At 22.5% G+C, this 27,940-nt stretch overlaps 1 protein-coding gene across 1 annotated transcript in view; it reads right to left on the minus strand.

The window, feature by feature from the left end:
- Window positions 1-27,940, minus strand: part of LOC122507216 (T-box protein H15-like) — a 54,010-nt gene that overhangs the window by 10,881 nt on the left and 15,189 nt on the right. Inside the window, exon 2 of the mRNA XM_043619825.1 lies at window positions 8,240-8,489. Within this exon, the coding sequence (XP_043475760.1) occupies window positions 8,240-8,489 (250 nt within the window). The remainder of the gene's footprint in view (window positions 1-8,239; window positions 8,490-27,940) is intronic.

A 27,940-nucleotide genomic window follows, 5' to 3' on the forward strand; every position in this document is an offset into this window, starting at 1 on the left:
ATATAAAAAGAATTATCAAATTATTCGAAATTTTTTGAATTTGAATTTTTGAAAAATCTAATTGATAAATTTGAAAATAATTGAGTTTTACGATTTCATTTTTACAATTTAATTGACTAATTAATTAGTGAGAATTAATTAAATTACAAATAGTTTTTTAGGTATCAAATCATTTTTATAGTGAATCGGAATTTTTGTTAGGGTTTAAAAAAACAATATTTATCAAAAACTGTTTATTAATATTTTAAAGATCTCAATTAACTAATTAATAAACGATAACAATTTCTTAAATTGCATAGATAATGGAAAATTAAATTTTTTACTTCAAAAAAATTATTTTTTTCCATAATTGAACTCTCCTTGAAATTTTTTTATAGGATTTAGAAAAAAATCGAAATTCTATCTAAAAATCAGGGAAAAACAAAAACGAATTTTTATGAAAACCCCAATAATTAGAAAATATAATAAAAATCGAATTTTTTGATTAATTCCAAAAGGGAGAAATTTGCTAATTTTACATTCTCTTTTGTAGAAGGAGTACAATTATAAGGAGAACTGGAAAAATGTTGGAAAATATAAAAAAAAGGAGTAGCAATGAGAGAGTATCGTGCGTCTGGAAATGAGGGGGAGAATTTTGTCCTCTTAGGAGACATGACAACCCTTTTGGGGAGTGACCCCTTGCCTTGAATTCATTAACAAAGAACGACTTGATAAATAAAAGCATTACTCACATTCATGCGAGCCAAGCGGGATGAATGCATATCGAGTCGACAAGGACCGAGGAGAAGACGAAGATAAGATCGGCGGGTGTCCCCGCGTTTTAGTGGTTGAGCAGCGGGAGGGCCGACACGGTATTAATTCCGAGGCAAAACATTCATGCCTAGCATAAGCCCATGGGAGTGATCGTGGTGGGTTGTATGAGGATATAAAAGGGCGGTGTGTGCCCACGGATTGGCAAACACTCGTTGCGTTGTCGTGTCCCTTGCGTAGTTGCGTGTGGGTCGATTGGACATTCGCTAAATCTGGTGGGCCGACAACGACGATCTTTTAGTGTGTTCAACAACAACGTATTCTCTCTTTATTAAAGACATACCAAGAATTTTATTCACTCAACTCATTAGCTTCCTCACTATTGTCTCTTTCATCTTCAATACATTTTTTTTTTTTTCACCTCTTCAACAATTTCGCTGATGGACTCGAATTGTACTATTTGTTTGACTTTTTTGGCCTTATTTTTAGGGAAAAACGAATAGTACTGTAATTTCTATTTTTATATCGGAAAATTTAAACTATGACAGAAATTTCTGGAAATTTTTACTATTCGTAATTTAAATTTTGGTAAAATTAATTTTGAACGCTTTGCAAAAAAATTAACTCCGGAGATAGAGTAAAAGAAAAAAATTCTTCTAAAAAAAAAGTAAAAAAAAAGTAAAAAAAAGAAGAATTTTTTTCTCTATAAAGATAATTAAATTCTTGACAAGAATTTTAATAAAATTTTTCCAAAGTAATTTAATTTCTACGAAAAATTACATTCAAATTCTTAAAATTTTACTGAGAATTTTTTTTATTTTATTGAGAATCGAAATTAAATTCTTTCGAAAAATGTTTGATATAAATTTTTAAAAATATACTTAAATCTTGTCGAAAAATTTTATTGAAATTGTATTAAAAATAATTGAGTGCCTGTGAAGAATTATATGAACATTTTTAAAAATAATTGAATGTCTGCGAAAAATTTTATTCTTTATGAAAATAATATTGATTTCTTGCCAATAATTTTATTAAAATTTTTAAAAATAATTGAATTTCTGCGAAAAATTATGTTAAAAATTCTTAAAAAATAAGTGAATTCTTTAGAAAAATTTCATTATAATTTTTAATAATAATTGAATTTTGTCAAGAAATTTTATTAAAATTTTTTTTTTTACCTATATTTTTAGAATTTAGAAATTTCTACCAAAACTTGCATTTTAATACACAGAAAAAATATAGACTCTAACTTTTACTATTTACTTCAGTAAAAATTAAACTGTCTGTAATTTCCGCACATTTTTGTCAACTTTTACTCTATTTTCGGAGTTAATTTTTTGCAAAGCGTTCGAAATTCAATTATTTTCAATAATTATAACGAAATTTTTCGAAAGAATTTAATTATTTTCAAGAATTTTATAATCTATTTCTTAGCAGAAAATAGAAATTCAATTATATTCGAAATTTAAATAAAATTATTGGCAAGAATTCAAATATCTTTAAAGAGAAAAAATCTATCGCCGAAATTCAATTATTTTCCAAAATTTTAATAAAATTCTTGGAAAGAATTCAATTAACTTCATAAAGAATAAAAAATTCTTCGCAGCAATTGAATTATTTTTAATACAATTTCAATAAAATTTCTCGACAAGATTCAATTACTTTCAAAAATGACAACGAAATATTTCAAAAGAATTTAATTATTTTCAAGAATTTTAATATAATTTTTTATAGAAAATAGAAATTCAATTATATTCGAAAATTTAAATAAACTTCTTGGCAAGAATTCAAATATGTTTATAGAGAAAAAAAATCTTTCGTCAAAATTCAATTATTTTCAAAAATTTTTTAAAAAGTTTTAAAAAGAATTCAATTATTTTCATAAAGAATCGAATGCTTCGTTGAAATTCAATTATTTTTATAAAGTTTAATAAAATTATTCCGAAAAATCAAATTATCTTTTTAAATAATAAAATTCTATTCAATTATTTTCAATATAATTTTAACAAATTCTTGTCAAAAACTCAATTATTTTTTTATAATAAAATTCTTCTCAGGAATTCAATGAGTTGTAATAAAATGTTTCTAAATAATTCAATTTTCAAAAATTTTAAATAAATTCCTCAAAATAATTTGCTTATTGTCAAAAAATTTAATAAATTGATAGAAATTAAATTCTTTCGAAGAAGTTTATTAAAAGTTTTAGAATAATTGAAATTTTTCGAAGAATTTTATTTATTTTCGAAAATTAAATACTTGTGATGAAGTTTATTAAAATTTTTCTAAATAATTGAATTTCTGCGCGAAAAATTTTAATATTTTTGAAAATAATTGAATTAATTCAGAGAATATTATTAAAATTTATATAAGAAAAAAAAATAGAATTTCTTTAACAAATTTTCTTCTTTACTAAAAAAAAATTGAATTCTTGCAAAAAATTCTTGGAAAAAACTCAATTATTTTTGTGAATAATAATAAATTCTTCGCGGGGATTCAATTCTTTTTAATAAAATTTCTCTAAATATAATACGATTTTCAAAATTGTTTTAATTAAATTCCTTGGAAAAATTTTATTATTGTCAAAATTTTTAACAAACTTACTGAAATATAAATTCAAAAAAATTTCATTAAATTACTTTTGAATGAAACATAAAGCTTTTAGAAAATGTGTCAAACTTTAAGAATGGTGAAAAAAGTAAAACGAATTAATAAAAAGAATTCGATTTTTTGGTGTCTAGTTACTTTTGAATATAGTCTTAAAATTAAAAAAGAATTTTAAAAAATTCAAAAAGAATTGATTTTCATCTTTTTTTCATCTTAAAAAATACGAAACAATAAATTTTAAAAAAGAAGCTTAATTTTTTTCCGTTTCTGATAAGAATTGCAAAATTTCTTTAAATTATTATTTATGTGATTGACTTAGCGAAAAATTTAACTAAAAATTTCTAGAAATAATCGAATTTTGGAGAATTTAAAGTTGCAATTTTCTTTTTATAAATAATTGAATTACAAAAGATTTTGAAAATTGAGAAATGAAATTGAAATTGTTGAAAAATTGAATTCCTGTAGATAAAAAATAATATGATTAGAATATTTATATTCAAATGAAAGAATTATTGATGTTTCGAGTAATTTTACAAATTGAGAATTTTCACAAACAAACGTATTTTTCTTTTATCCATATTTTTTGGAGAGGATCAGAATATTTTTTAGAGAGAATCAAAATTTTCTTATATCGTCAAGCACGCAATAGTCTTTAGAGTAAAACATAATCTTTAGAGTAAAACAAAATATTCTTTAGACTAAAACATAATATTCTTTAGAGTAAAGAAAATATTCTTTAGAGTAAGACAAAATATGATTTAGAGTGAGACAAAATTTAGAGTAAAATGAAATATTCTTAAAAGTAAGACAAAATATTCTTTAGAGTGAAACAAAATATTCGTTAGCATTTGAAGGAGAAGTCAAAATTCTTTCCGTAAATCAGAAAAAAGTTTCAACAGGAAAAAACAGAATGAAAATTTCTCTCGGAAAACCTGCTGCTGCTGCAAAAAAAAGTTGTGACTATCTGAAGCTAAATAAATTATAAAGGGAATGATTGGGGGAATTTATTTTTGTTCTTGGGGGATAAATTGATGAAGAGGTGAAAGAGTATGTTAGAGGAGGGAGGTTTTACAAGTAAGTGTTGGTAGGTTGACGGTTGAAGGGAGCGACAAGCTAGATCTAATTACTAACGCGCGAGTAAGCGACCAACCGGCTGGGGAATCCCTTGGGACGCTATACACTCTGATGAAGGTGCAACCGCGCTGCGCCGGCACACGACGACTATATACCGAGGAGAAGATTGGCATTGTAGCGGGCAATTAGGTGCGCGTCGTCCGCGACGCCTCTTTCCTCGCCGAAAAATCCCCCAATTCTCCGCATATACTCCATTCTCCATTCATATAATTAAAATCTCCTCTATAAGTCTATTCATTTCCAAAGTAAAATATTATAATTATCATTTCTCAATTTTCACGAAATTGCCCTTTTCAAATATAGTTTTTAAATTAACCCTATAACAGGGTTACTACAAAAATTTGATTTTTCTCAATTTTCAAGACAAAATTTTGACTCTTCCCCTGATGATTAAAAAATAATTCAATTATAAATTAAAAAATTAAAAATTCTTTTTCTTTGATTTTCATTTTTAATTTAAATAGTAATCTACTGGAAATATAATTTTAACCTCTCGTTGATAATTTATTCAAAATTTACTCAGAAAAATGTTCTATTGCTTCTTTTTTTAAATAAATATTTAATTATTATTTTTTTAAAAAAATTAAAATTTCACAAAACATTCAAATTCAAACATTTTTGAAATTAAACAATTTTTAAAAAAAAATTTATAAAAAATGAAGATATCGATAACTCCGAGTCGAAGACTCGGAGTAATCGATTTCTTCATTTTTTATAATAATTAAAGATGACCAAGTAATAAAATCATTATTTTATATTATTATAAAAATATTGTTACTCTAACTTATTCAAAATTACTTTCATTTTTTCATTATTTTAATTCAATTATTGTTTTCGAGAATTTTCAACTAAAATTCTTCTTTATAAAGTTTAAATTAATTATTTTAAATATTTTTTGAAAAATTTCTTTGAGAATTTTAAAAATTCATTCGTTTACAATTCAATTTTACAAAATTTCAATTATTCGTAAATTCATCAATTAAATTTATATTAGAAAATAAAAACTTTCAATAATTTCAAAACAGTTCCATTAAACTTTTTTAAAACAATTAAATCTACACAATTTTCAGTTAAAATTGTGAAAAATTCAAACTTTCAAAGATTAGAATTTGAAACCTTTTAAAAATTCAATTATATCTAAAAATTCACGCTATAATACTTTCTCTTTAAATTCTAATTAGTAAATTTTACTAATAAATCAGTGGAAACGACTATTTATTGGTAAAATCTGCTAATTCAAAAGCAAAAAGTCAGTCACTAATTCAAATTTAGAGAGTTTAATATATTCAATTATTATTATTATCTAAAATTTTAACTGAAATGCATATTTAAATTAATTTTTATTAGAAAATTCTACGAGAATTCAATTATTTAAATACAAAAATAAATAATTGAATGTGTCCTAAAATTGAACTCTCAAAAAGAATTTTATCAACAAATTTTTAAATAACTAAAATTCTTTTGACGAATTTTAAGAAAATTTTTAAGAATTAGTTTCATTTTTGTAGAAATTAGATTAAAAATTGTATTAAAAATAATTAAATCTCTTTAAAAAAATTTGATTGAATTGAGGAAAGTTTTTGAAAATAATTGAAAGTTTGCCAAGAATTTTATTAAATTTTTTGAAAATAATTCAGCTTCTGCAAAAATGATGTTATTTAAATTATGAAAATAATTGAATTCTTGACAAGAATTTTATTACAGCCTTTGAAAATAATTGAATTCTTGGAATAATATTATTAAAATTTTTCAGAAGAATTGATTTATTTTGAAGAATTTTATTACGAACTTTTAAAAAAAATTAAAATATTTCAACAAATTTAATTAAAATTGTAATGACAATAATTTAAATCGTATAAAGAATTTTATCAAAGTTTTTTGAAAATAATTGAATTTTCTCGAAGAATTTCATTAAATTTTTTTTTAAATATTTGAATCTTGTTGAGAAAATTTATTAAAATTGTATTGAAAATAATTGAATCTCTGTAAAAAAAATTTGATTGAATTGAGAAAAGTTTTTGAAAATAATTGAAATTTTGACAAGAATTTTATTAAAATTTTTAAAAATAATTGAATTTTAAAGAAGAATTTTATTATTTATAAAGATAATTGACATTTTGACGAGAGTTTATTTAAACTTTTAACCATATTTGAATTTCTTTGATGAATTTTAATAAAATTTTTTAAGAATAATTACAATTTTTGAGAAATTTCATTAAAATTGTATTAAAAATAATTGAAATTCTGCGATGAATTTTATTATCTATGAAAATAATTGAAAATCTATAAAGAATTTTATTATTTATGAAAATAATTGAATTTTTGGTAAAAAAAATGTTATTCTTCATGAAAATAATTGAATTATTACGAAGAAATTTATAAATAATTTGTAAATAATAGAATTCCTGTAAAATTTTTATTATTTAATTCATTTATTCAAAATTGAAATTTTCTAAAATTTCAAAATAAAACCTTTTGAAGTTTATCTACTTATGAAAATTGTAAACGCAATTTAAGTAAAATTAGATTTCAAAAATGAGGACAATAACTTTAGAAAACAGTTTTCCAGGATTCTGATCAGTATTTCCTGACTTTCCCTGGTTTTTTCAAGATTTAGAAAATTTCCTGACATTTCCAGGTTTCCAGGTCGCGTGGCAACCCTGAATATGGAGAATTTTTGCTTCAATTTTATTTAATAAATGGAAAAATTCTATTTTTAATTTTAATTTTTTTTTAATTTAAAAATAGTGAAATTGGAATATTTAGAATTGCCATTTTTTTTTAAAAAATTCAACAGTTGGAAAATTTTTCTTCCGAATTTATTTAGAGAAACTTTGTGAAATTATTAGCAGTGATGATAGAGATGTACAAGTTGTAAAAAGTTAATCAATATGGAAGAATTGATAAAGTCATTCTAACCACCCACTGTATATATATCTCTTTGCAAACGTCTCTGTTTAATTCGATTGTTATAGCTCTCATGGTGCATAAAGTTCTCGTGGGTGTTGCTAACTCGTGACCCCGTAGTGATTGAATTTGTAGGGACGCACGTTCATATTCAACCTCAGATCAAAAAGGGCCGAGGCGAGGGCAAAAAAATAAAGGGGGCGATAGGGCACGGATAATGAGAATGAGTCGCTGGTTATATTGCTTTGACGTTGACACTTCTACTTGGGACATTGATGTAGTACCAGTTCATTACGTGTATCCGTTGGGGATTAACTTCTATAACCCTTTTCACAATGAAAAACACTTTGCTAAATCTGTTATATTGCTGATGATGATGATGATGATTCTTTTTTCTCTTTATTGTTCTATTAATGACAATTCTTATTTTTTTTTGTTTATTGTTCTATTAACTAGCAAAACTATGTACAACTGAAATTTTTGTTGCCATTGTTGCGTTAAAAGATTTTGATTTTGATTAAAGAATAACTTATTATTCTTATTATCTACTTATTATTCTGTTAATGAAGATTCTTTTTTATATTTATTATTCTTGAGATTCATTTTTCTATTTATTATTCTACTAAACATGATTCTTATTTTTCTATTAATGATGATTCTTCATTCAAAAATAAATTCACTATTTACTCGTGGGAAAAATCGTCTTCTTAATATTGTTATTCAATTCTGAAATATTTGAAAATCGTTGAGAATAAAATTTCACTGATCGCTGAAAATTGGCGATATTCAAATCTACAATATTTGAAAATAGATAATTTAGTTTAGTGTTCGAAAATTAACTAACCTTCCGGTCTTTGTGATTATCATTTCGGTCCCGAGTTCGTTGAATTTATCCCAAAGTTCCTTTGTTTCGAGATGACATATCACGTGTCTGAGTTCATCACAATTTGATCTTTCCTGAAGAAGTGGATTCGATGGCGACGGTGCTTTACCACTCGTACTTCCCGTGTCGTCCGTTTCTTGCTCGTCTTCAATATCTCCCGACTCTGAAGGCAACGCTCCTCTCGTAACTCCAGAAACGCTTGGTTCCCTTTCTGAAAAAAATTAATCATTTAAATTTTTTTAATTCAATATTTCAATTTTAGGAATTTTTCGATTTTTCTAATCCTGTACTTTTTTTCTGTTCGCAGGGGAAAAAATTCGTAAAAGATGAAAATTTGCTGAAAAAAAACTGTCAATGCTTGGATTAGGTCCGTAAATTTGCTTCAAGTCCGTGAGAAAAAGAAAAACGAAAAAAAAAATTCGAGTATTCTTCATCTAAGTACATCAGGGTTGCCACAGGTCAGGGAAAGTAAAATTGGTCAGGGAAAAGTCAGGGATTTTTATTTAAGTAACTGGAAAAAATTGAATTTTGGAGAAGTTACAAACGATTGCAGAAATTCAATTATTTTCAAAAGTAATAAAATTCTTTGCAAAAATTCAATTATGTTCAAAAATTTAAAAAAATTCTCGTCAAAATTTAATTATCTTTAAAAATAATAAAATTCTTCTCCGAATTTTAATTATTTTCAAAAATTTTAATAAAATTCTTTGCAAAATTTCAATTATTTTCAAAAAATTTTTCTCAATTCAATGATATTCAATTTCTACAGTTTTAATAAAATTTTTCAAAAGAATTAAATTACTTAAAAAAATTTTTTTTGATAAAATTCTAAGCAAACTTTGCAATAATTCAATTATTTTCATAAATAATAACATTTTTTACAAAAATTCAATTATTTTCATGAATAATAAAATTCATCATAGAATTCCAATTATTTTTAATACAATTTTAATTGAATTCCTCGAAAAATTTAATTATTCTTGAAAATTTTATTAAAATTTCTCGAAAAAATTCAAATTTGTTGATAAAATTCTTTATAATTTAGTTTCGAAAAACATTCATTCATTCAATAAATTATTTATTTTTGTATTTAAATAATTGAATTCTTGTAGAATTTTTCAATAAAAATTGATTTAAAAATGAATATTAGTTAAAATTTAAGATAATAATTAAATATTAAAAGCATTATAGCATGAATTTTTAAAAATACATAATTGATAAAATACATAATTGAATTCTTTCGTAGAATTTTAACAAAATTTTTGAAAATAGTTTTTTTCGAAGAATTTACTTAAAATTTTATTAAAAATAATTGAAATCCTGTGAAGAATTTTATTATTTTATTTTTTGAAAGTAATTGAATTCTTGCAATGAATTTTTTCAAATTTTTTTTTAAATAATTGAAATAATGGAAAGAATCTTATTATTTATGAAAATAATTGAATTCCTGCATCGAATTTTATTACATTTTTTTAAATAATTGAATTCTTTTGAGAACTTTTATTAAAAAAGTAGATTATGAAAATATTTGAATTTCAACGAAGAATTTCATTATATTCGTGAAATGTAATTAAATTCTTACAAAAAAATTAAGAGAATAATTCCATATTTCTAGGAATTTACTTTAAATTGTATTATAAATAATTGAAATCCTCAGAAAAATTTTATAATTTATGAAAATAATGGATTTCTTACAACGAATTTTATCAATTTTTTTCAAATAATTGAATTCATGTGAAAAATTTTATTACTTGTAAAAATAATTGAATTTATGCAACGAATTTTATTACATTTTATTTAAATAATTAGAATATTCTTTTGAAAACTTGTATTAAAAATGTAAATTTTGAAAAATTTTGAATTTCAGCGAAGAATTTCATTATTTGTGAAATGTACCTAATTTAATTCTTGCAAAAAATTTTTGAAGATAATTTTATTTTTTGAGAAATTTATTTAAAATTGTATTAAAAATAATTGAAACCATGTGAAGAATTTTATTATTTATGAAAATAATTGAAATCTTGCTTAGAATTTCATTATAATTTTTGTAAACAATTTAACTTTTTTTGAAAAATTTTATGAAATTAAAACTTTTATAAAACATGAAGATATCAATCACTCCGAGTCTTCGACTCGGAGTAATTGATATCTTCATGTTTTATAATAATATTCTTATATAAGTTGTTTAATTTTAAAAATGTTTGAATTTGAATGTTTTGAAGAATTTTAATTCCTATGGAAAAATAATAATTAAATACTTATTTAAAAATTTAGTTATTGATGTTTGCGAATAATTTTACAAATTTAAGAAATTCGTAAGTAAATGTAATAGAATGTTTTTTTGAGTATCTAATAATTTTTAGAGTGAATCAGAATATTCTTTATGGTCAGGGAAAAAGGGAAAATTTTGTCTGGATATTAGGGAAAAGTCAGGGAAAAATAAAATTAAATATTTGTGGTAACCCCGTACATGTCGTCAACGACTTGAAAGTTGACAGCTTTCTCTCTCTCTCTCTCTCTCTCTCTCTCTCTCTCTCTCTCTCTCTCTCTCTCTCTCTCTCTCTCTCTCTCTCTCTCTCTCTCTCTTTCCCCCTTTTCTCAGCTTCTTTCCATTTATATTCCAAAATATATTTAACTATAACCGGGAATCAAGATTATTTTCGAGTGCGCACAGTAATAAATTAAAGAGAGAAAACAAAATGCAAATTGAAAATAGGTGAATCTGTTTGCAAAAGGTGGACGATATGAGACGAAAGAAATAAACCAGTTTGACATTTCAATTTCCATTGAAAGAGCCGTGGCCGTTGCACCTCGATAGTTACCCGCATTTATCTTTCCATTCATACTTTTGCCACTGCATTGCTCCTCTCGCACCCGCTGAAATTAATTTAATTCGTACGTGCTTGCAAGTGGCATGCAAAACATTCATCACGTCATTTTCTCTCTCGCGCGCTATTTTATCGATATGAGAAAAGAAAATAATAAAAAAAAATAAAAATAACCAACAACAGGATATACATATATTGGCAGTTACTTTTTGATCATATCTCCGCGCAACTTGTAAACTCAAATCGCTTCCTGCGATCGACAATTTTTTTTTTCCTTTTTCAAATGTTCCGTATTCTAAATACGGAAAAATCATTTTTTTTTTAATTAAACGCCCAAAATTTCACCAATTTAATTAAAATCCATCTGCTTGAATATTGAATTTTGATTAAATCTATACAAGCTAATAAATAGTAAATTCAATTTCTTTCACAACGAAATTGTGAAAACCAGAGCTTAAACCAATTACAATTTTTAACTAAAATTCTTCTTTAAATCAATTAAGCAAATTTACGGACCTTTACGGACTTTACGGACCTAGTTCGAGCCCAGGACAAAACCAAAGAAAAAGAATAAAACGAAAAGTTCTTTTTAATAAATCAAAAGTTTTAATTTTGATAATATTTATAATTGATAATTGATAATTTAAATGAAATAATTAAATAACATGAATTCAATTCGTGATTGAATTTAAATTGTATTTTTAAATTAAAACCGTATTATATATGCTTGTAATTTTCTTTTTCGGGCGATGAGAATCCATCGACAAAAGCCTGTTTTTAATTCGCGCAAGTAATACGTATATACCTACATATATATACTATATCGTGATCCTTGGAAATTAACAATCAATTGACGATACAAGACGTGCACTGAATAAACCTTTATCACGCGATGGTAGAGTCTTTTAATCAATTAATGCTCTGGAACTTAATTAAACGCAAAACGTGGATAATTGTCGTCTTGCGCCGCGCATTATGAACACAGGGAATCATAAAGCAGCAAAGCGACAATCATTTTACAGTGTTTACATTATAAAGTTTTATCTAAGCAAAATGCTAATTATCCACTTATAGCAAAGTTTTTAAAATCGTAAAATTTAAATACCAAGTGAATTTTTTCTCCGCATTTTTTTTTTAAACATTTTTGTTATTTTACTTTATTATTTATTGAACGTGGAAAAAATTTGTCATATAACTGAAAATTTCTACAGTATTTTAAACTTTTAATTGAAATAAAATTAGAGAGAAATAATTTTAATTACAAAGCTAGGAAATTAATATTTGATATTCAAAATTAAAATTAATAATATTGAACAATTAAATTAATAATTAAATTAAAAATAATAATTAAACATTTGGAGAAAAAATTGTAATTGAGGATTAGATACTTTTATTTTAGCATTAAATAATTTGAAGTAAACATTGAATAATTTGGTTAAAAAATTAGAGTAAAATTTCCAAAGAGAAAAATGACATAATTGAAATTAAATTGAAATATTAATTATTTAGCAATTAGCGTCTCCGTAATTTTTGAAAAATAAAAATGATCTCCATCTTTCACCTCATTCTCGTCCCTTGATTCTGATTAAGAATCAAAATGACAATTAATTATCGAGAGTATATAGCGTGCCGATCGCGTTTGTCGATCGGGGATCGAAGCCAATCGAAATTCCAGACGTTCGACGTACGCCAGACGGACAATTAATTCCTCGGAGGAGGCATCAACGCGCAAAATTAATAGTCGGCACCTGACGTTGAGCTTGCTAACTGCCCATTACCAAGTTTATTATGGTTTGCCGTGTCGCGGACTCGCACTTCTCACTGTTGAAGATGTGAATATATACAGAGGGTTTTCTCGCACAGGATATATAAATGCGATTTACTATTCAAATAGCAAATATATATACACTCACATGAAAAAGTTTTCAAGTAGTGATAATCATAGTGTTTAGCTGCGCGAGTTTCAAGCATTATAATGAAAATGATAATTCCGTTATATTCCTTTTCAAACCTCTTCTATAAATTAATGCCCCTAGAATGTAAAATTTATTCTTTTAGAGATCGAATATAAATTTTTTATTTTACAGGGTGGCCACATGTCAGTAAAGTCAGGGAAATGACAGGAAAAAAATTTTTTGTCCTACCTGCACGAAAAGTATGTCATTTCGGGCACTTAAGGTGGGCGCAAAGTAACTGATTCTCGCCCGTGGTCGGGGTAGCGGGCGCAAAAGTTCTTTTACGCCCGCTGACGTCACACAAGCGGGCGCAAAAGTACTTTTACGCCCGCTTGCTGTACTTTTGCGCCCGCTTCGCTCGTGCCCTCAATGCCATACTTTTCATGCAGTTAGGACAAAAAATTATGTTCGCAACATGGGCGCAAAGGTGATTACGACTTTGGCGAGAATTCGGGACCTCGGGGACACTTTCGCACCCTCGGCTTCGCCTCGGGCGCGAAAATGTCCCCTCGGTCCCTTCATCTCGCCATCGTCGCAATCACCTGTTTTGCGCCCTTGATACGATAATAACTATTTTGGCAGGGAAATGAAGAAACTAAAAAAAGTGGTAAAAAAATATCAATGCAAAAAATTAAACATTGTCGACCAAAAAACTCGTTTTAGACACTTAACAATACAGACAAAAATTCCATTCCATATTTTTTTTCTTCACTTTTTCCTATAATTTTCATCAAAAATATTTACTTCCTTCTTTATTTGCTACTGCTAAAAAATTGAATTCCTGCAACGAATTTTATTATTCATCAAAGATGAAAATAATTGAATTCTTGCGTGATGAATATATTGTTATTTATGCGAAAATAATTGAATTTTGCGAGCAATTTTTTTTTTAAAAGCTTCAAAATAATTGAAGTTTTAGGAATTATTTTGTTATTTATCTTTAATAATTGAATTCTCGGGAAGAATTTTATTAAAAACTAAAATAATAATTGAATTAATTCAATTATTTAATTAAAATTTCTAAATAATTACATTTTTTGAAAAATTCCTGTGTAAAAATGTATACAAAAATAATTGAAATTCTGCGATGAATTCTGTTATTTTTGAAAATAATTGAATTTCTAAAAAGCATTTTATTATTTATGAAAATAATTGAATTTTGCAAAGAATTTTATAAAAATGCCTCAAAATAATTGAATTTTCGGGAATAATTTTGTTATTTATCTTTAATAATTGAATTCTTTCAAAGAATTATTTATATGTAAATAATTGAATTCTTGGGAAGAATTTTATTAAAATCTAAAAGAATAATTGAATTATTTCAAAAAAAATTTAATTAAAATTGTATTAAAAAAAATTGGTTTCTTTCGAAAAATTGTATTAAAATATTTGAAAATAATTGAATTCCTGTGAAAAATTCTAATATTTTTGTGAATAATTGAATTCATCTAAAGAATATTAAAAAAACATTTTAAATAATTAATTTTTTCGAGGAATGGAAATTAAATTTTTAACATTTTTCTTGCAATTCCTGTAAATTTGTATTAAAAATAATTGAAATCCTGCGATGAATTTTATTATTTATGAAAATAATTAAATACTATAGTTGCAAAGAATTTTATTAAAATTTTCAAAAATAATTGAATTTCCGAGAAGAATGATATTATTTTTGAAAATAATTGAATTCTTGGGAACGATTTTATTAGAATTTCTAAAAATAATTAAATTTCCAAGACGAAATTTATTACTTTAAAAAATAATTGAATTCTTGTAATAAATATTGTTATTTATGGAAATAATTGAACTTTGCAAAGAATTTTATAAAAATGCCTTAAAATAATTGAATTTTTGAGAATAATTTTGTTATTTATCTTTAATAATTGAATTCTTTCGAAGAATTATTTATGTAAATAATTGAATTCTCGGCAAGAATATATTATTAAAATCTAAAAGAATAGTTGAATTATTTCAAAAAAATTTAATTTAAATTATTTAATTTCTTTCGAAGAATGTTATTAAAATAAAATAATAAAATGTTTGAAAATAATTGAATTTCTGTGAAAAATTCTAATGTTTTTGTGAATAATTGAATTCTTCCAAAAAATTTAAAACAAAAATTTTTTAAATAATTGATTTTTTGGAGGAATTGAAGTTAAATTTTTAACATTTTTCGAGCAATTCCTGTAAATTTGTATTAAAAATAATTAAAATCCTGCGATGAATTTTAATATTTAAGAAAATAATTGAATAGTTGCTAAGAATTTTATTAAAATTTTCGAAAATAATTGAATTATTTGATAAATTTTATTAAAATGTGTAAAAAGAATTGAATTTATGTAAAAAATTTTATTTTTAAAAATAATTAAATTCTTTAAAAGAATTTTTCAAACATTGTTTTAAAGAATTAATTTTTTCGAAATACAATAAATATTAAAAAAATATTATTTTAAATAATTGAATTTTTCTATTTATTAATTTAAAATAGTACTAAGAATAATTTAAATTCTTTGATGAGATTTACTATTTATGAAAATAATTGAATTCTTGCTTAGAATTTTGTCAAACATTTCTTTTAAATAATTTAATTGTTCTGAGAAATTTTATGAAAATACTAGATATTGAAAATAATTGAATTTCGAATATTTTTTGAAAATAATTGTATTGTTTTAAAGAATTTAATTATAATTTTTGAGAATAGTTTGTTAATTTCTAGTATTAGCGAATTTAAAGTGTTTCAAAAATTCAATATTTTTAGTATTTTCAATTATGTATTTTTGAAAATTCATATTCATACAAAAAAAATAACATTTTAGAATTATTTTTATCATTTTGGAGAAAAAAATCATGTTCAAAATTTTTAATTAAAATTCATCAAAAAATTAATTATTTGTTTTAAATTTTTAAATTACACAAAAATCCTTTTAAGAAATTCAATTATTTTCAAAAAATTACATTAAAATATTTTTAAAAACTATTCCCTAAATTTCAAGCTGATAGAATGGTAAAGAAATGTTTACAAATGAAAGGCAAAAAATAATAAAATTTAAATGGGTAAACAAAAATTTAAAATTATATATAATTGTTTTATATTATTTAATATATAAGAATTAGTAATATAATTTTACTAGAATTTAGTGTACAGTATATGCGATATAGAAATTGCTGAAAGTGAAATCTCCCTGTGACGGGAATTGTATTTACATATTTATTCTTCTTTTTTTTAAATATATAATTGATTGGCAATACTTGACGTTTTATTAAGAGTCAATAAGTCAAATCGAGTGTCGGTATTTACTTTGTGTTCGTGTCACTTTCTGTGCGCTTTCGTTTATTATTCGAGTGTCTATTTTGCGCGCACGTCGCCGCGCCGCAATGGCACCGCAGCGCACGTAACATATAAATGTGGTTCTCATATCCATGACAAATTTACTATTGGTACAACTCTTGTTATTAATGTCATCGTTCGCCATAGCTTAGGCAATCAAAATGATGCAAATGATCAGCCATAACTATTTTTGTCATTCTTGGCAATCTCGATTACCAGGAAATCTCAATCACAATTTCTGTCATTTCAATCATCGACTAACCCAAATAAAATTATTTATTACAATTATTTCCAACATTATATTTTGAATTATTTTAATATTTCAAATATTATTGCAATTATTTCAATAATTTAAATAATTTATAAAATTTTTTAAAATAATGGACATTCAGAAACTTTATAAAGAGCAAGCAAATGATACGCACGCCAATACAATTTTATTCTAATAAAATTTCTCGAAAGAATACAATTATTTTTAAAAATATTAATTAAAATCGATTATTTTCAAGAATTTTAATTATAAATTCAATTATTTTCAACAATTTTTATGAAATTATTTTTAAAAAATCATTATTTTCCAAATTTTTAATAAAATTCCTTCAAAAAATTCAAATATTTTCAAAAACTCAATTAAAATTCTTCGGAACAATTCAATTATTTTTATGAATTGTAAAATCCTCGTCAAGAATTTAATTATTTTCATAAGTAAGAAAATTCTTCGCAAGAATTAAAATATTTTCATAAAATTATAAAATTCTTCAAAGGATTTCAATTATATTCATGAATAATAAAATGTTTCGGTGGAATTAAATTATTTTCAAGAGTTTTAATAAAAATTCAATTATTTTCAACAATTCTGATATAAAATTCTTCGAAACAATTCAATTATTTTTATAAATTGTGAAATTCTTGGCAAGAATTCAATTATTTTTGTAAATGATAAAATTCTTCTGAGAAATTCAATTAATTTCAATACAGTTTTAATAAAATAAAAAAACTCAATTATATTCAAGAAAATTTTAATAAAATTATTTATCCAAAGGGTCCAATTAGTTTCAAAAATTGTAATAAAATTTTTCTAAACATTTCAAAAGTTTTTAATAAAATTCTTTGTAAATTTCAATTATTTACAAAAATTTCAATTAAAATTATTTTCAAAAATTACATTATTTTTAAAAAATTTAATGAAATTCTTTAAAAAATGTAATTTATCCATATAATAAAAAACTTTTTGAATAATTGAAATTTTGTAAAATTTAATAGAAAATAATTAATTTTTTTCAAGTATTTTGTTACAATTTTTGAAAATCAACTTTTGCAGAATTTTAATGTCAAATTTTGAAAATATCTGAATTCTCAAAAATTTTAATTAAATATCTTCAAGTGTACATTCAAAAATAAAAATTAATGACAATTAGCTTCAAAAAATTACATATTAAAATATTAAAAAAAAAGTAATTCTTAGAATTTTTTAAAATTTAATTATTTTCAATATTTTCAATTCAAAATTTCCGAAAATTCAAATGCAAGGAAAAAAGAACTAAATTCTTTAGAATTATTTCTAAAATATTTTCGAGAAAACAATAATTTATTTTTATTTGTTCATAAACGGGACAAACCTTTTTTTAATAATTTTCCAAATTTTTAAAATTCTTCAAAAAGTTGATTAGCTTTTCTTAAATAGTACAAAATTTTGTTTAAGAAATTTAATTATTTTCGACAAATTACATTACAATATTTTTTAAAAAATAATTTTTAGGAATGTTTTATGATAATTTTTTAAGATTCAATTATTTTCGAACAAAGTAAATTAAAATTTTTCAAAAATTTGATTATTTCTTATATTTTTCAAAGAATTAATTATTTTTAAAAGATTTTACGAAATCTTAATAAATATATAATTAAAAGACAACAATTATCTGAAAATTGTTAATGTTACGCAAATGTTACAAAAATTGTTCAATTTTTGAATAATTTCAGATTCAAAATTTTAAAAAAATTCTATTATTATAAATAATTTACTATTTAATTATGATAGTTTATTATTTTTAAGAATTTTTAATAAAAATCTTGCCAAGATTTTCTCGAAAGAATCCAATTATTGATAAAATTCTTGAAATCAATAATTAAATTCGTTCATATTATTGTATTTATAAATTGGATTAAAAATAATTGAATTCCTTCAAATAATTTTAGTATTTATAAAAATAGTTCAATTGTTTCAGAGAATTTATTAAAATTTTCAAAAATAATTGATTTTTATGAAAATATTTTCAAATATTTTAATTCTTCCGAGGAATTCAATTAAAATTGTTTTGAAAATAATTCCTGCCAAGAATTTTACTATAATTTATAAAAATAATTGATTTCTTGCGAAGAACTTTACTATTCATAAAAATAATTGAATTCTTTCGTGCAATTTTTTTAAAATTTTAGAAAATATTTGAAATTTTTCGTGAAATATTATCAAAATTTTGTTAAAAATAATGGAATTTCTTTTAAAAAAATTTACTATTTATAAAAATAATTGAATTCTTCCGAATTTTATTATTTATATAAAAACAATTTAATTTTTGCGAAGAATTTATTAAAATTTTAAAAATTAATTGAATTGCTTTGAAGAATTTTATAGTAATATTTGAAAATAATTAAATTCTTCCGAGAAATTCATTTAAAATTGTTTCGAAAATTATTGAATTTCTGTACAGAATTTTATTCAAATTAAGTATAGAATTAAGTATAGAATCGAATTTTAAAATTTTTTTTGATAATAATTGAATTATTTTTAGAGTTGAATTGTTTCGAAGAATTTATTAACATTTTTGGAAATAATTGAATTTTATGTGAAATATTTAAATTCTTCTTATTTTTAAAAATAATTGAATTGTTTAGAAGAATTTATTAAAATTTTAGAAAATAATTGAATTCTTTCGTGAAATTTTATTAAAAATAATTAAATTTTTACAAAAAATTTTATTATTTTTAAAAATAACTAAATTCTTCCGAAGAATGTTATTATTTACATAAAAGTATTTGGATTCTTGCCAAGAATTATATTAAAATTTATGAAAAAATATAAACAATAATAATTAATTTCGTAAAAAGTGAATTTTGTAAATTTTGATTATGAAATTATTTAAAAATTTATATTTAAAAATAAAAAATTTTGTAATTTGCATAATAATAATTAATTGAATATCACGTTCGCGCGTAATATTTGCTAGTTATTAATAATAAATTTTAATTTGAAGAAGAAATAAATTTCGTTCACTTGTAGCTACAGAGATCATATTTTTCTCTTTTTTGCACGAAATGAAATTTTCATTCCTGGATTATTTTGACCGTTACAAATATATGTAGAGAAAAAGAAAAGAGAAAAAAAAGCAAATCCTAATTGAATTTTTAATGTGCGAGAAAAATGAACAATGAGAAAAAAATACGTGATGAATAATCAAACATGCCTTTGCGACGTATAACATGACCTGACAAGCATAAGGATTCGCTGGTTCGAGTCAAGTGGTTCCACTCGAGAGCATGATTACCAGTCTGCTGTGTTACGAGGGTATAAGTTAAAATGAGAGAATCCAAACAGGACTGTATCATAATTCTGTTTACTCTTTAACAGTCCAGGTTCCCCGTCAGAAATTTTTACAAGAAAACAAGCATTACATAAAATTGAATAAAAACGACCACTCGATTCGCTATTTCTTTATTCAGAAAATTAACAACTCTTAATATGAAGTCTTATTAAAAAAAAAGAGAAAGAGAGAAAAATCTCGACAACTTTAAACATTAAACAATTAATTTTCTTCCTTTTGCTTAAATAAGAAAAATACTCCTCCATATTAAAATTGCAAAAGAAACTAATTTGTTGAATATTTTTCAGACTTTTGGATCCCAGGAGTGACTGTTTTTGATCGAGAGGTTCGAGTATTTGCCCTCGAGTATTATCGGAGAGGAACTTTTAGTGATGGAAATATTTCAAGACCACATACGTCGTTCTGTTTGCATAGAATCAAATGTTGTGATACGTGCTAAGTAAGTACACCTCAAGTTAAAATCGGAATAATGATCTGGCTATCTTTCTAATTGGTTCAGCAGGCGCAATTCACGTGTGGTCCATTTATCCGAGTTTTTTCTCCTCTTTTTCCACCGCAGAAGTAGACGGGGAAAATTTATTATTATTTTTTTTTTGTTTTTTTTTCATTAGTAAAGAGGAGTTGCGATTTTGTGTCTCTGCCAGAGAAAATGAAAAGACAAGTCGAACAAATTGAAAGTTGTCACCATATGGTTTGACGATTATTTTATTAGCCATTCAAAAATTTATTTTCAATCCAAATTCAGGCCTGGAATCGAATTTAAGGCGCCGAAAAAATCGCTTTAGTCGATTAATAATACAAAAAAATAGTTTCTTTAATTCATCTCAAAATCAATTATTTTTAATCATTTTTTTCAAAAGTTCTTCGAGACTTTAATTATTCAAGAACAAAAATTTGAATTTAAAAATTAATTTATTGAGAATCATTAAATTCTTAAGAAAAAAAAAATTTGAAAATAATTTAATTCTTTAGAAAAATTTTATTAAAATTTTATTGAAATTTATTTTAAAAACTTGAAAGAAATATTTAATGAAATTCAATTCAAAATTTTCAAATAAAAGTATTAAAAAAAACTATTATTTAAAAAAAATTGTAATATTTTCATAAATAATATAAAACTAGCAAAAACTGACGCGCGCTAGCGCGCGTGCATTTTTTTTTCAACGTTTTATTTTAAATAATTAAAACTTTATTTTTTCAGCGAATTTGAACCATTATGATGTCACAATTTTTTAGCAAATGCTGTGAACAAATTGTGACGTCATTATGGTTCAAATGCCATTAAAGAAATTATTTCATCTTCTATTAATTAATATATTTTTGCATTTTCTTTTTTTATATAAATAAATTAAAATTTTTATTTATTAATTGAAAATATCTGTTCGCAGTTTATATTTTTTTTTTGTTTAATATTTTAATAATTTTATGTTTTAATATATATATAAATATATTTTTTCTATTAAAATAGCAATTCTTTAAAATGATTATTATTATTTTTAAGGGTATTTTAATTATTATTATGACGTTATAATGTTTTAAATAAATTTAAAAAATGGAAATGCTGGAAAGAATGAAAAATACATTTTTTTTAGAAATATAAAATTATTCAATTAACATCTTCTATCTTTATATCTTCTCTCTATATTAATATCTTCTTCTTCTTCTATCTTCTTTGATTTAGTTGTAATTTACTTTTTTGTTTCCTATCTTCTTTAATAATTTTATGTTTCAATATTTTTAATTTTAATTAAAATTAATATATTGAATTTCATTTAAATTCTTGCAAAAAATTTGAGAATCATTGAATTTCTTCAAAAAATGTCATTATTTATGAAAATAATTCAATTTTCGCTAAAAATCATTAAATCAATTTTGGAAACCCTAATTAAATTTTTCTGAAGAATTATTTTTTATTTTTTGTTTAATAATTGTGTTTCTTTAATAATTTTAATTGGATATTTTTAAAGTAATTTAAATTTATGAACAATTTTTTTCAAGTTTTTAAAACTAATTTTTAAATTTGTAAATTTAGTTGAAACATCTATTGTTTACATTTATCCCTTGTTTACAATTACCCCAAATGGCCCTAATTGTAAATTGATTGTTTTGTTGATTTTTGAATTTTATTTCGGAATAATTCAATTTTTTATTATGTATTTTTCATGATTTGAAGACTTTATATAGTCTTTAAAAGACTTGATAGTATTTAAATAGTTGAAATGAAAGGCGGTGCCTAAAGTATTTTTTTTAAGTTCATTATTTTTTTTTCTTTTTAGAAAATCTATTTTCTATAATATTGTGTTAAAAAAAACGTTAACATTTTATATTTTATTTGAACAGAAGATAACGATAAGTTTAATTCTTGCAAAAGAAAGCACTTATAAGTTAATTCTACACACAAACACACACAGAAATACGTTTATTTTTTACGTAAGTGCCAATAAATTAATTTCAATTTTTTATTTAAAATGAAATAATTTAATTTTGAATTAATTGTATTTTTGATATTTGAATAATTAATTATTATTTTGAACAATTACATTTTTCAATGATTTCAAAATAATTAAATTTTTATTAAAAACAGAATAATTTATTTTTGAATTAATTAAAATTGTTTGATTTATTTTTGAATAATTAATAATTGACTTTTGAATTATTTAAAATTCAAATATTGTAAAAAATTAATAAAATATTTAAAAAAACAATTTATTTTTAACATAATAAAAAAAGTAATTTATTAAAATACTAAATTCAAATAGATTTTGAATTGCAATTATTTTTAAAAATAAATAAATTTTTTGTGTAAAATCATTTTTTTTAAATTAATTAAAATTTGAAACAATTGAATTTTTTTTTTTCATTTTTGAAAAATTAATTATTTCGAACAATTTTTTAAACATAAAAGAACCAGGAGCTATTATCACTCATAATAGCAATCAAAAAAAGCACACACTAAAGGGATCGCTCTTCCCAAAAAATTTAGACTCTAGATCCTGCACTGTATAAGTTAATAATTGAAGATTAATTAAATTTTTGAAAAATTAAATATTAAAAAATTAATTATTTTGAATAATTAATATTATTGAATAGTAATTTACGAAAACGACCAATGTAATAAAATTTAGAACGATATTTTTTATTGATTCAGGAAAATTGAATTTTTTAATTAAAATTAATAATCGTTGAAAATTGAAAATAATACAACTTTTATTGACAATTCGATATTTCAGTTTTTTTAGATTTTAAAAATGCATAAAATTTTCAATAATAATAATAAATCAAAATACAATAAATATTATCAATTATAATTATAAATAAAAAAAAATAATAATAATAATAATAAGATATACGAATAAAATTTGTTTTTAAGTTATTTTGAGATTTTTATTTAACAAAATAAAATGAAATAATATAAATGATTTAATTAAGAAGAAAATTTTAATTAATAATTAGAATTTACCAATCTACAGTTTTTTTTCCACTGAAAACGGTAACCTCTCGCCTGATACCAGATATTTTTCCACGATTTTTCAAACACAATAATTCTTGTCACAATTTAACGTTTTTTAAAAACACCCGCACTACCGCATAACATAACATCGGAAATGTCAAAACATCACGAAAAATATAAACAAACAAAAAAATCATGATAATAATTCGCAAATGATAACTAACAACTAACTTCATACTGCGAACGGACAGAATGAAAAACCACAGACTTTAATAAAGTTAATTAATAGAAAAGAATTTGTGTAATATAATTATTCTCGAGAAAAAAATTTTATATTATTTATGAAAATATTTGAATTTTTTAAAATAATTTTAATTGAAAATTTTTGAAGTATATAATTGAATTTCATTAAGAATTTCCTTCAATTTTTTTTAAATAATAGTAATTAAACATTTGATTATTGAATTTAATTACGATTTTTAGAAAATAAGTAAATCCTTCTCAGAATTTATTACAATTTTTATTTTAATAATTGAAATCAAAGAATTCTTTTAAAGAATTTTAATTAAATTTTATTAAAATTGTACCTATTGAAAATAATTTAATTCCAAACAACTATATTATTTACGAAAATAATTGAATTCTTGACAAGAATTCTAATAGAAACATTTAAAGTAATAAACAATCATAATTAAATAGTAAATTTGTTAATAATTGAATTTTTTTAAATATTGAATCTGAAATTTTTCAAAAGTTGAACCATTTTTTTATCATTTGCATAAAATTTGCTATTTTTTGAGGAATTTTTGAAAGTTAATAGTTTTTTAATTACATACAAGTGGAAAATGTTTAAACAATCGAAATTTTGTAAAATCTTTTAAAAATAATTGATTCTTTGAAAAATATAAAAAATAATCAAATTTTTGATAAATTTTAATTTACTTTCTTGAAAATAATTGAATCTTAAAAAATTATCATAAAACTATTCTAAGCATTAGTTTTTTTAAAATATTGTAATGTAATTTATCGAAAGTAATTGAATTTCTTAAAAAAAATTTTGTACTATTTAAAAAAGCTAATCAACTTTTTGAAGAATTTTAATTAAAAATTTAGAAAATTATTCAAAAAAAGGTTTGTCCCGCTTATGAAGAAATAAAAATAAATTGTTGTTTTCTCGAAAATATTTTAGAAATAATTCTAAAGAATTTAGTTCTTTTTTCTTTGTATTTGAATTTTCGGAAATTTTTAATGGAAAATATTGAAAATATTTTAATTTTAAAAAATTCTAAGAATTACTTCTTTCAAAAATATTTTAATATCATTTTTTGTAGCTAATTGTGACTCCTAATTGTCATTAATTTTCATTTTGGAATTTACACTTGAAGATGTTTCATTAAAATTTTTGAGAATTCAGTTATTTTCGAAATTTGCAATTAAAAAATGAAAAAAAATAAAAGAAAGTCAATTATTTTCAATTAAATTTTACAAAATTTCAATTATTCAAACAATTTTTAATTAATATTTTTAAAAATTTAATTATCTTTCAAACAATTATTCACAGGGAAGTCACAAGTTTCAGTTTATCAATTTTCCTGAAAATAATTGAATTTCTTAAAAGAATTTTTGTATAATTTAAAAAACTAATTAATTTTTTGATGAATTTTAATTAAAAATTTTAAACATGATTTTTTTCTACAAAATATTAAAAATAATTCTAAAATGTTTTTATTTTTGTATGTTTTTGAATTTTTGGAAATATGTAATTAAAAATACTGAAAATATTGAATTTTATAAAATTAGAAACTAATTTTCATTAATTTTCATTTTTAAATTTATCTTTAAAGATTTTTCATCAAAATTTTTGATATTTTAATTATTTCCAAAATTTACAATATTAAAATTCTTCAAAAATTGATTTTTAAAAATTGCAAATAAATACTTTGAAATAAATTAATTATTTTTAATTAAATTTTACAAAATTTCAGCTATTCAAAAAGATTTTTATTATAAGATATAATTTGAAAAATTTAATTATGTTAAAAAATGATTCAAAAATAATTTTTTGAAAGATTTGTTTATAGTTTATTTTCGCATTATAGAAATCAAAATAAGTTGCACTTTTTTTTACTAAAAATTGTTATATTTTGTTGCAGTGTTTGGAAAAAAAGTCGAAAAAGTCTCAATTTTTGAAAAAAGTCAAAAAAAAGTCTCAATTTTCTTAATTACTCTAACAAAAAATTTTTTTCTGACATTTTCCTGACATTTCTCTGACTCTACTGACACAAATCTTGAACAAATAAAAATAAATTATTGTTTTCTCTAAAATATTTTAGAAATAATTCTAAAGAATTTAGTTCTTTTTTGTTTGTATTTAAATTTTCGAAAATTTTTAATTAAAAATATTGAAAATAATTGAATTTAAAAAAATTCTAAAAATTACTTTTTTAAAAAATATTTTAAAATAATTTTTTGAAGCTAATTACCATTAATTTTCCTTTTTCAATTTATATTTAAAGATTTTTCATTAAAATTTTTGATAATTCAATCTTCTTTTCAAAATTTATTGCAATTAAAATTCTTCAAAAGTTGATTTTCAAAAATTATATCAAAATAGGTAGATACTTGAAAAAAAAATTAATTATTTTTAATTAAATTTGACAAAATTTCAATTATTCAAACAATTTTTAATTAATATTTTAAAAATTTAATTATCTTTCAAAAAATTATTGAAAAATAATTTTTGATCGATTTGTCTAGTTTTCACATTTTAAAAATAGAAACAATTTTCATTTTATACTAAAAATGTAATATTTGGGAAGAAAAGACTAAAAAGTCGCAGAGGTTTTGAAAATAAGTCGATAAAAGTGGCATTTTTTGAAAATAGTCGAAAGAAGACGAAAAAGTCATAATTCGAGGCCTGTAAATTCCACGAAGGAACGTGTATTTAGAATTCTTGACCAAAATAGTTTTGATTTGTATTTTTTACGATTCCTCCGAAGGGAAACAATGATATATTTTTTTTTTTTATTCTTGTCGAGAAATATAAAATGAAATAAAATAAAATAAAATGAAAGTTGTCTAAGTTTAAATACCCCTGAGGATTCGCATTCCTGAGAGATATTTGATATTCGTAACTCTTCTTTTAGAAGCAGCTAGAGATATTATTTTTTTTTTGGATGATTTTTAATGAGCTTCCTAACGGCAGCTCGTTAAATTTATCCCGCGAATATCGCACGCAAGAAACCAGACTCTTCGTCATACCTTTTACTTTTCTTCATTCTATTTCGCGGGGATTTTCATTTGGCCAAGTCTCGCGCGAACCATTCTATCCCCTGCTGCGAATGAATAGATATTGCAGCAACAGTGTTGTATTCTTTTTTTTCTCTTCTTTCATTTTTTCTTTTTTTTTTTTGTATCTTTTCTTTCTTTCTTTCTTTCGCCTCATTATACGATCAAGTCAGGAGACCTTTTGCGGAAGATATTGCTCGTCTGCGTCAACGCACGTCGTGATTCGACGATTCTTTCAACGATAGTTTCGTATTTTAGAAAATCAGCAGGTGTTTTTCAATAGTGGTTCATTGAACTCGTCGTCGCATTTATGCAAAACGTAATTCAAGGCCAAATGAATAATTTTCTTTTTCTTCTTTCAGAAAATATTGTTCAATGTCAGCTGATTCCAAAAATGTGAGCAATTTATAAATAAATTGCAAAGAAGAAGAAGAAGAAGAAGTGTGTTTGCGTGCGGTCAATTGAAAAAATGAAAAATGTATAAAAGAGAAAAATTGACGCACGTAATTTGAGAGAAGAAAAAATTTTTAATTCTATTATTAAGGGGATGTTTGAAAAAATTTCCAAGTTCGTTATTATATCAATAAAAAGGGAAGACATATTGTAAAATGGGATATAAGATCTCTCTAAGATTGTACATTTGTTTCGAGGAGTATTTCATTATTTTATAATATATTGAAGATGTGGCGAGAGATTGTTTTCACGTTGTTAAAAAAATCGTCAGGAATTTAAGAAGTAATTAAAAATTTCTTTATGACTCGCGCGCATATAAAAGGGAAAAGGTATAAGTTTTACAAAGTATAATTTTAAACATTGATTTAAAATATGGAAATAAAGAGGAGAGAATAACTGCGATCGAATTTCATTTGGGTATAAATTATTTTCAATATTCAGATTTAATTTTTGTTGTGTGGATTTTATTTTTATTTTATTTTTCTTAATTATTAATTTTACTAGCAAATGTTATGCACTTAACGCGATATTCAATTTATTTTCAAGCAAATTACAAAATTATTTATTTTGAAATATAAACTTTAATTTTTGAGTAAAAATTTTTTTTCAATTTTCGTAAAGTTTCTCGAATATTAAAAATATTAATTGAATTATTTAAAAAAATTTAATGAAATCCTTCAAAAGAATTTAAATAATTTTCAAGCAATTTGATACAATTACGTATAAGAATTCAATTATTTTCAATGCAATTTCAATTCAATTC

Source organism: Leptopilina heterotoma, unplaced genomic scaffold (assembly GCF_015476425.1).
Source record: "Leptopilina heterotoma isolate Lh14 unplaced genomic scaffold, ASM1547642v1 Lhet_45, whole genome shotgun sequence".
Lineage (NCBI taxonomy): Eukaryota > Metazoa > Arthropoda > Insecta > Hymenoptera > Figitidae > Leptopilina > Leptopilina heterotoma.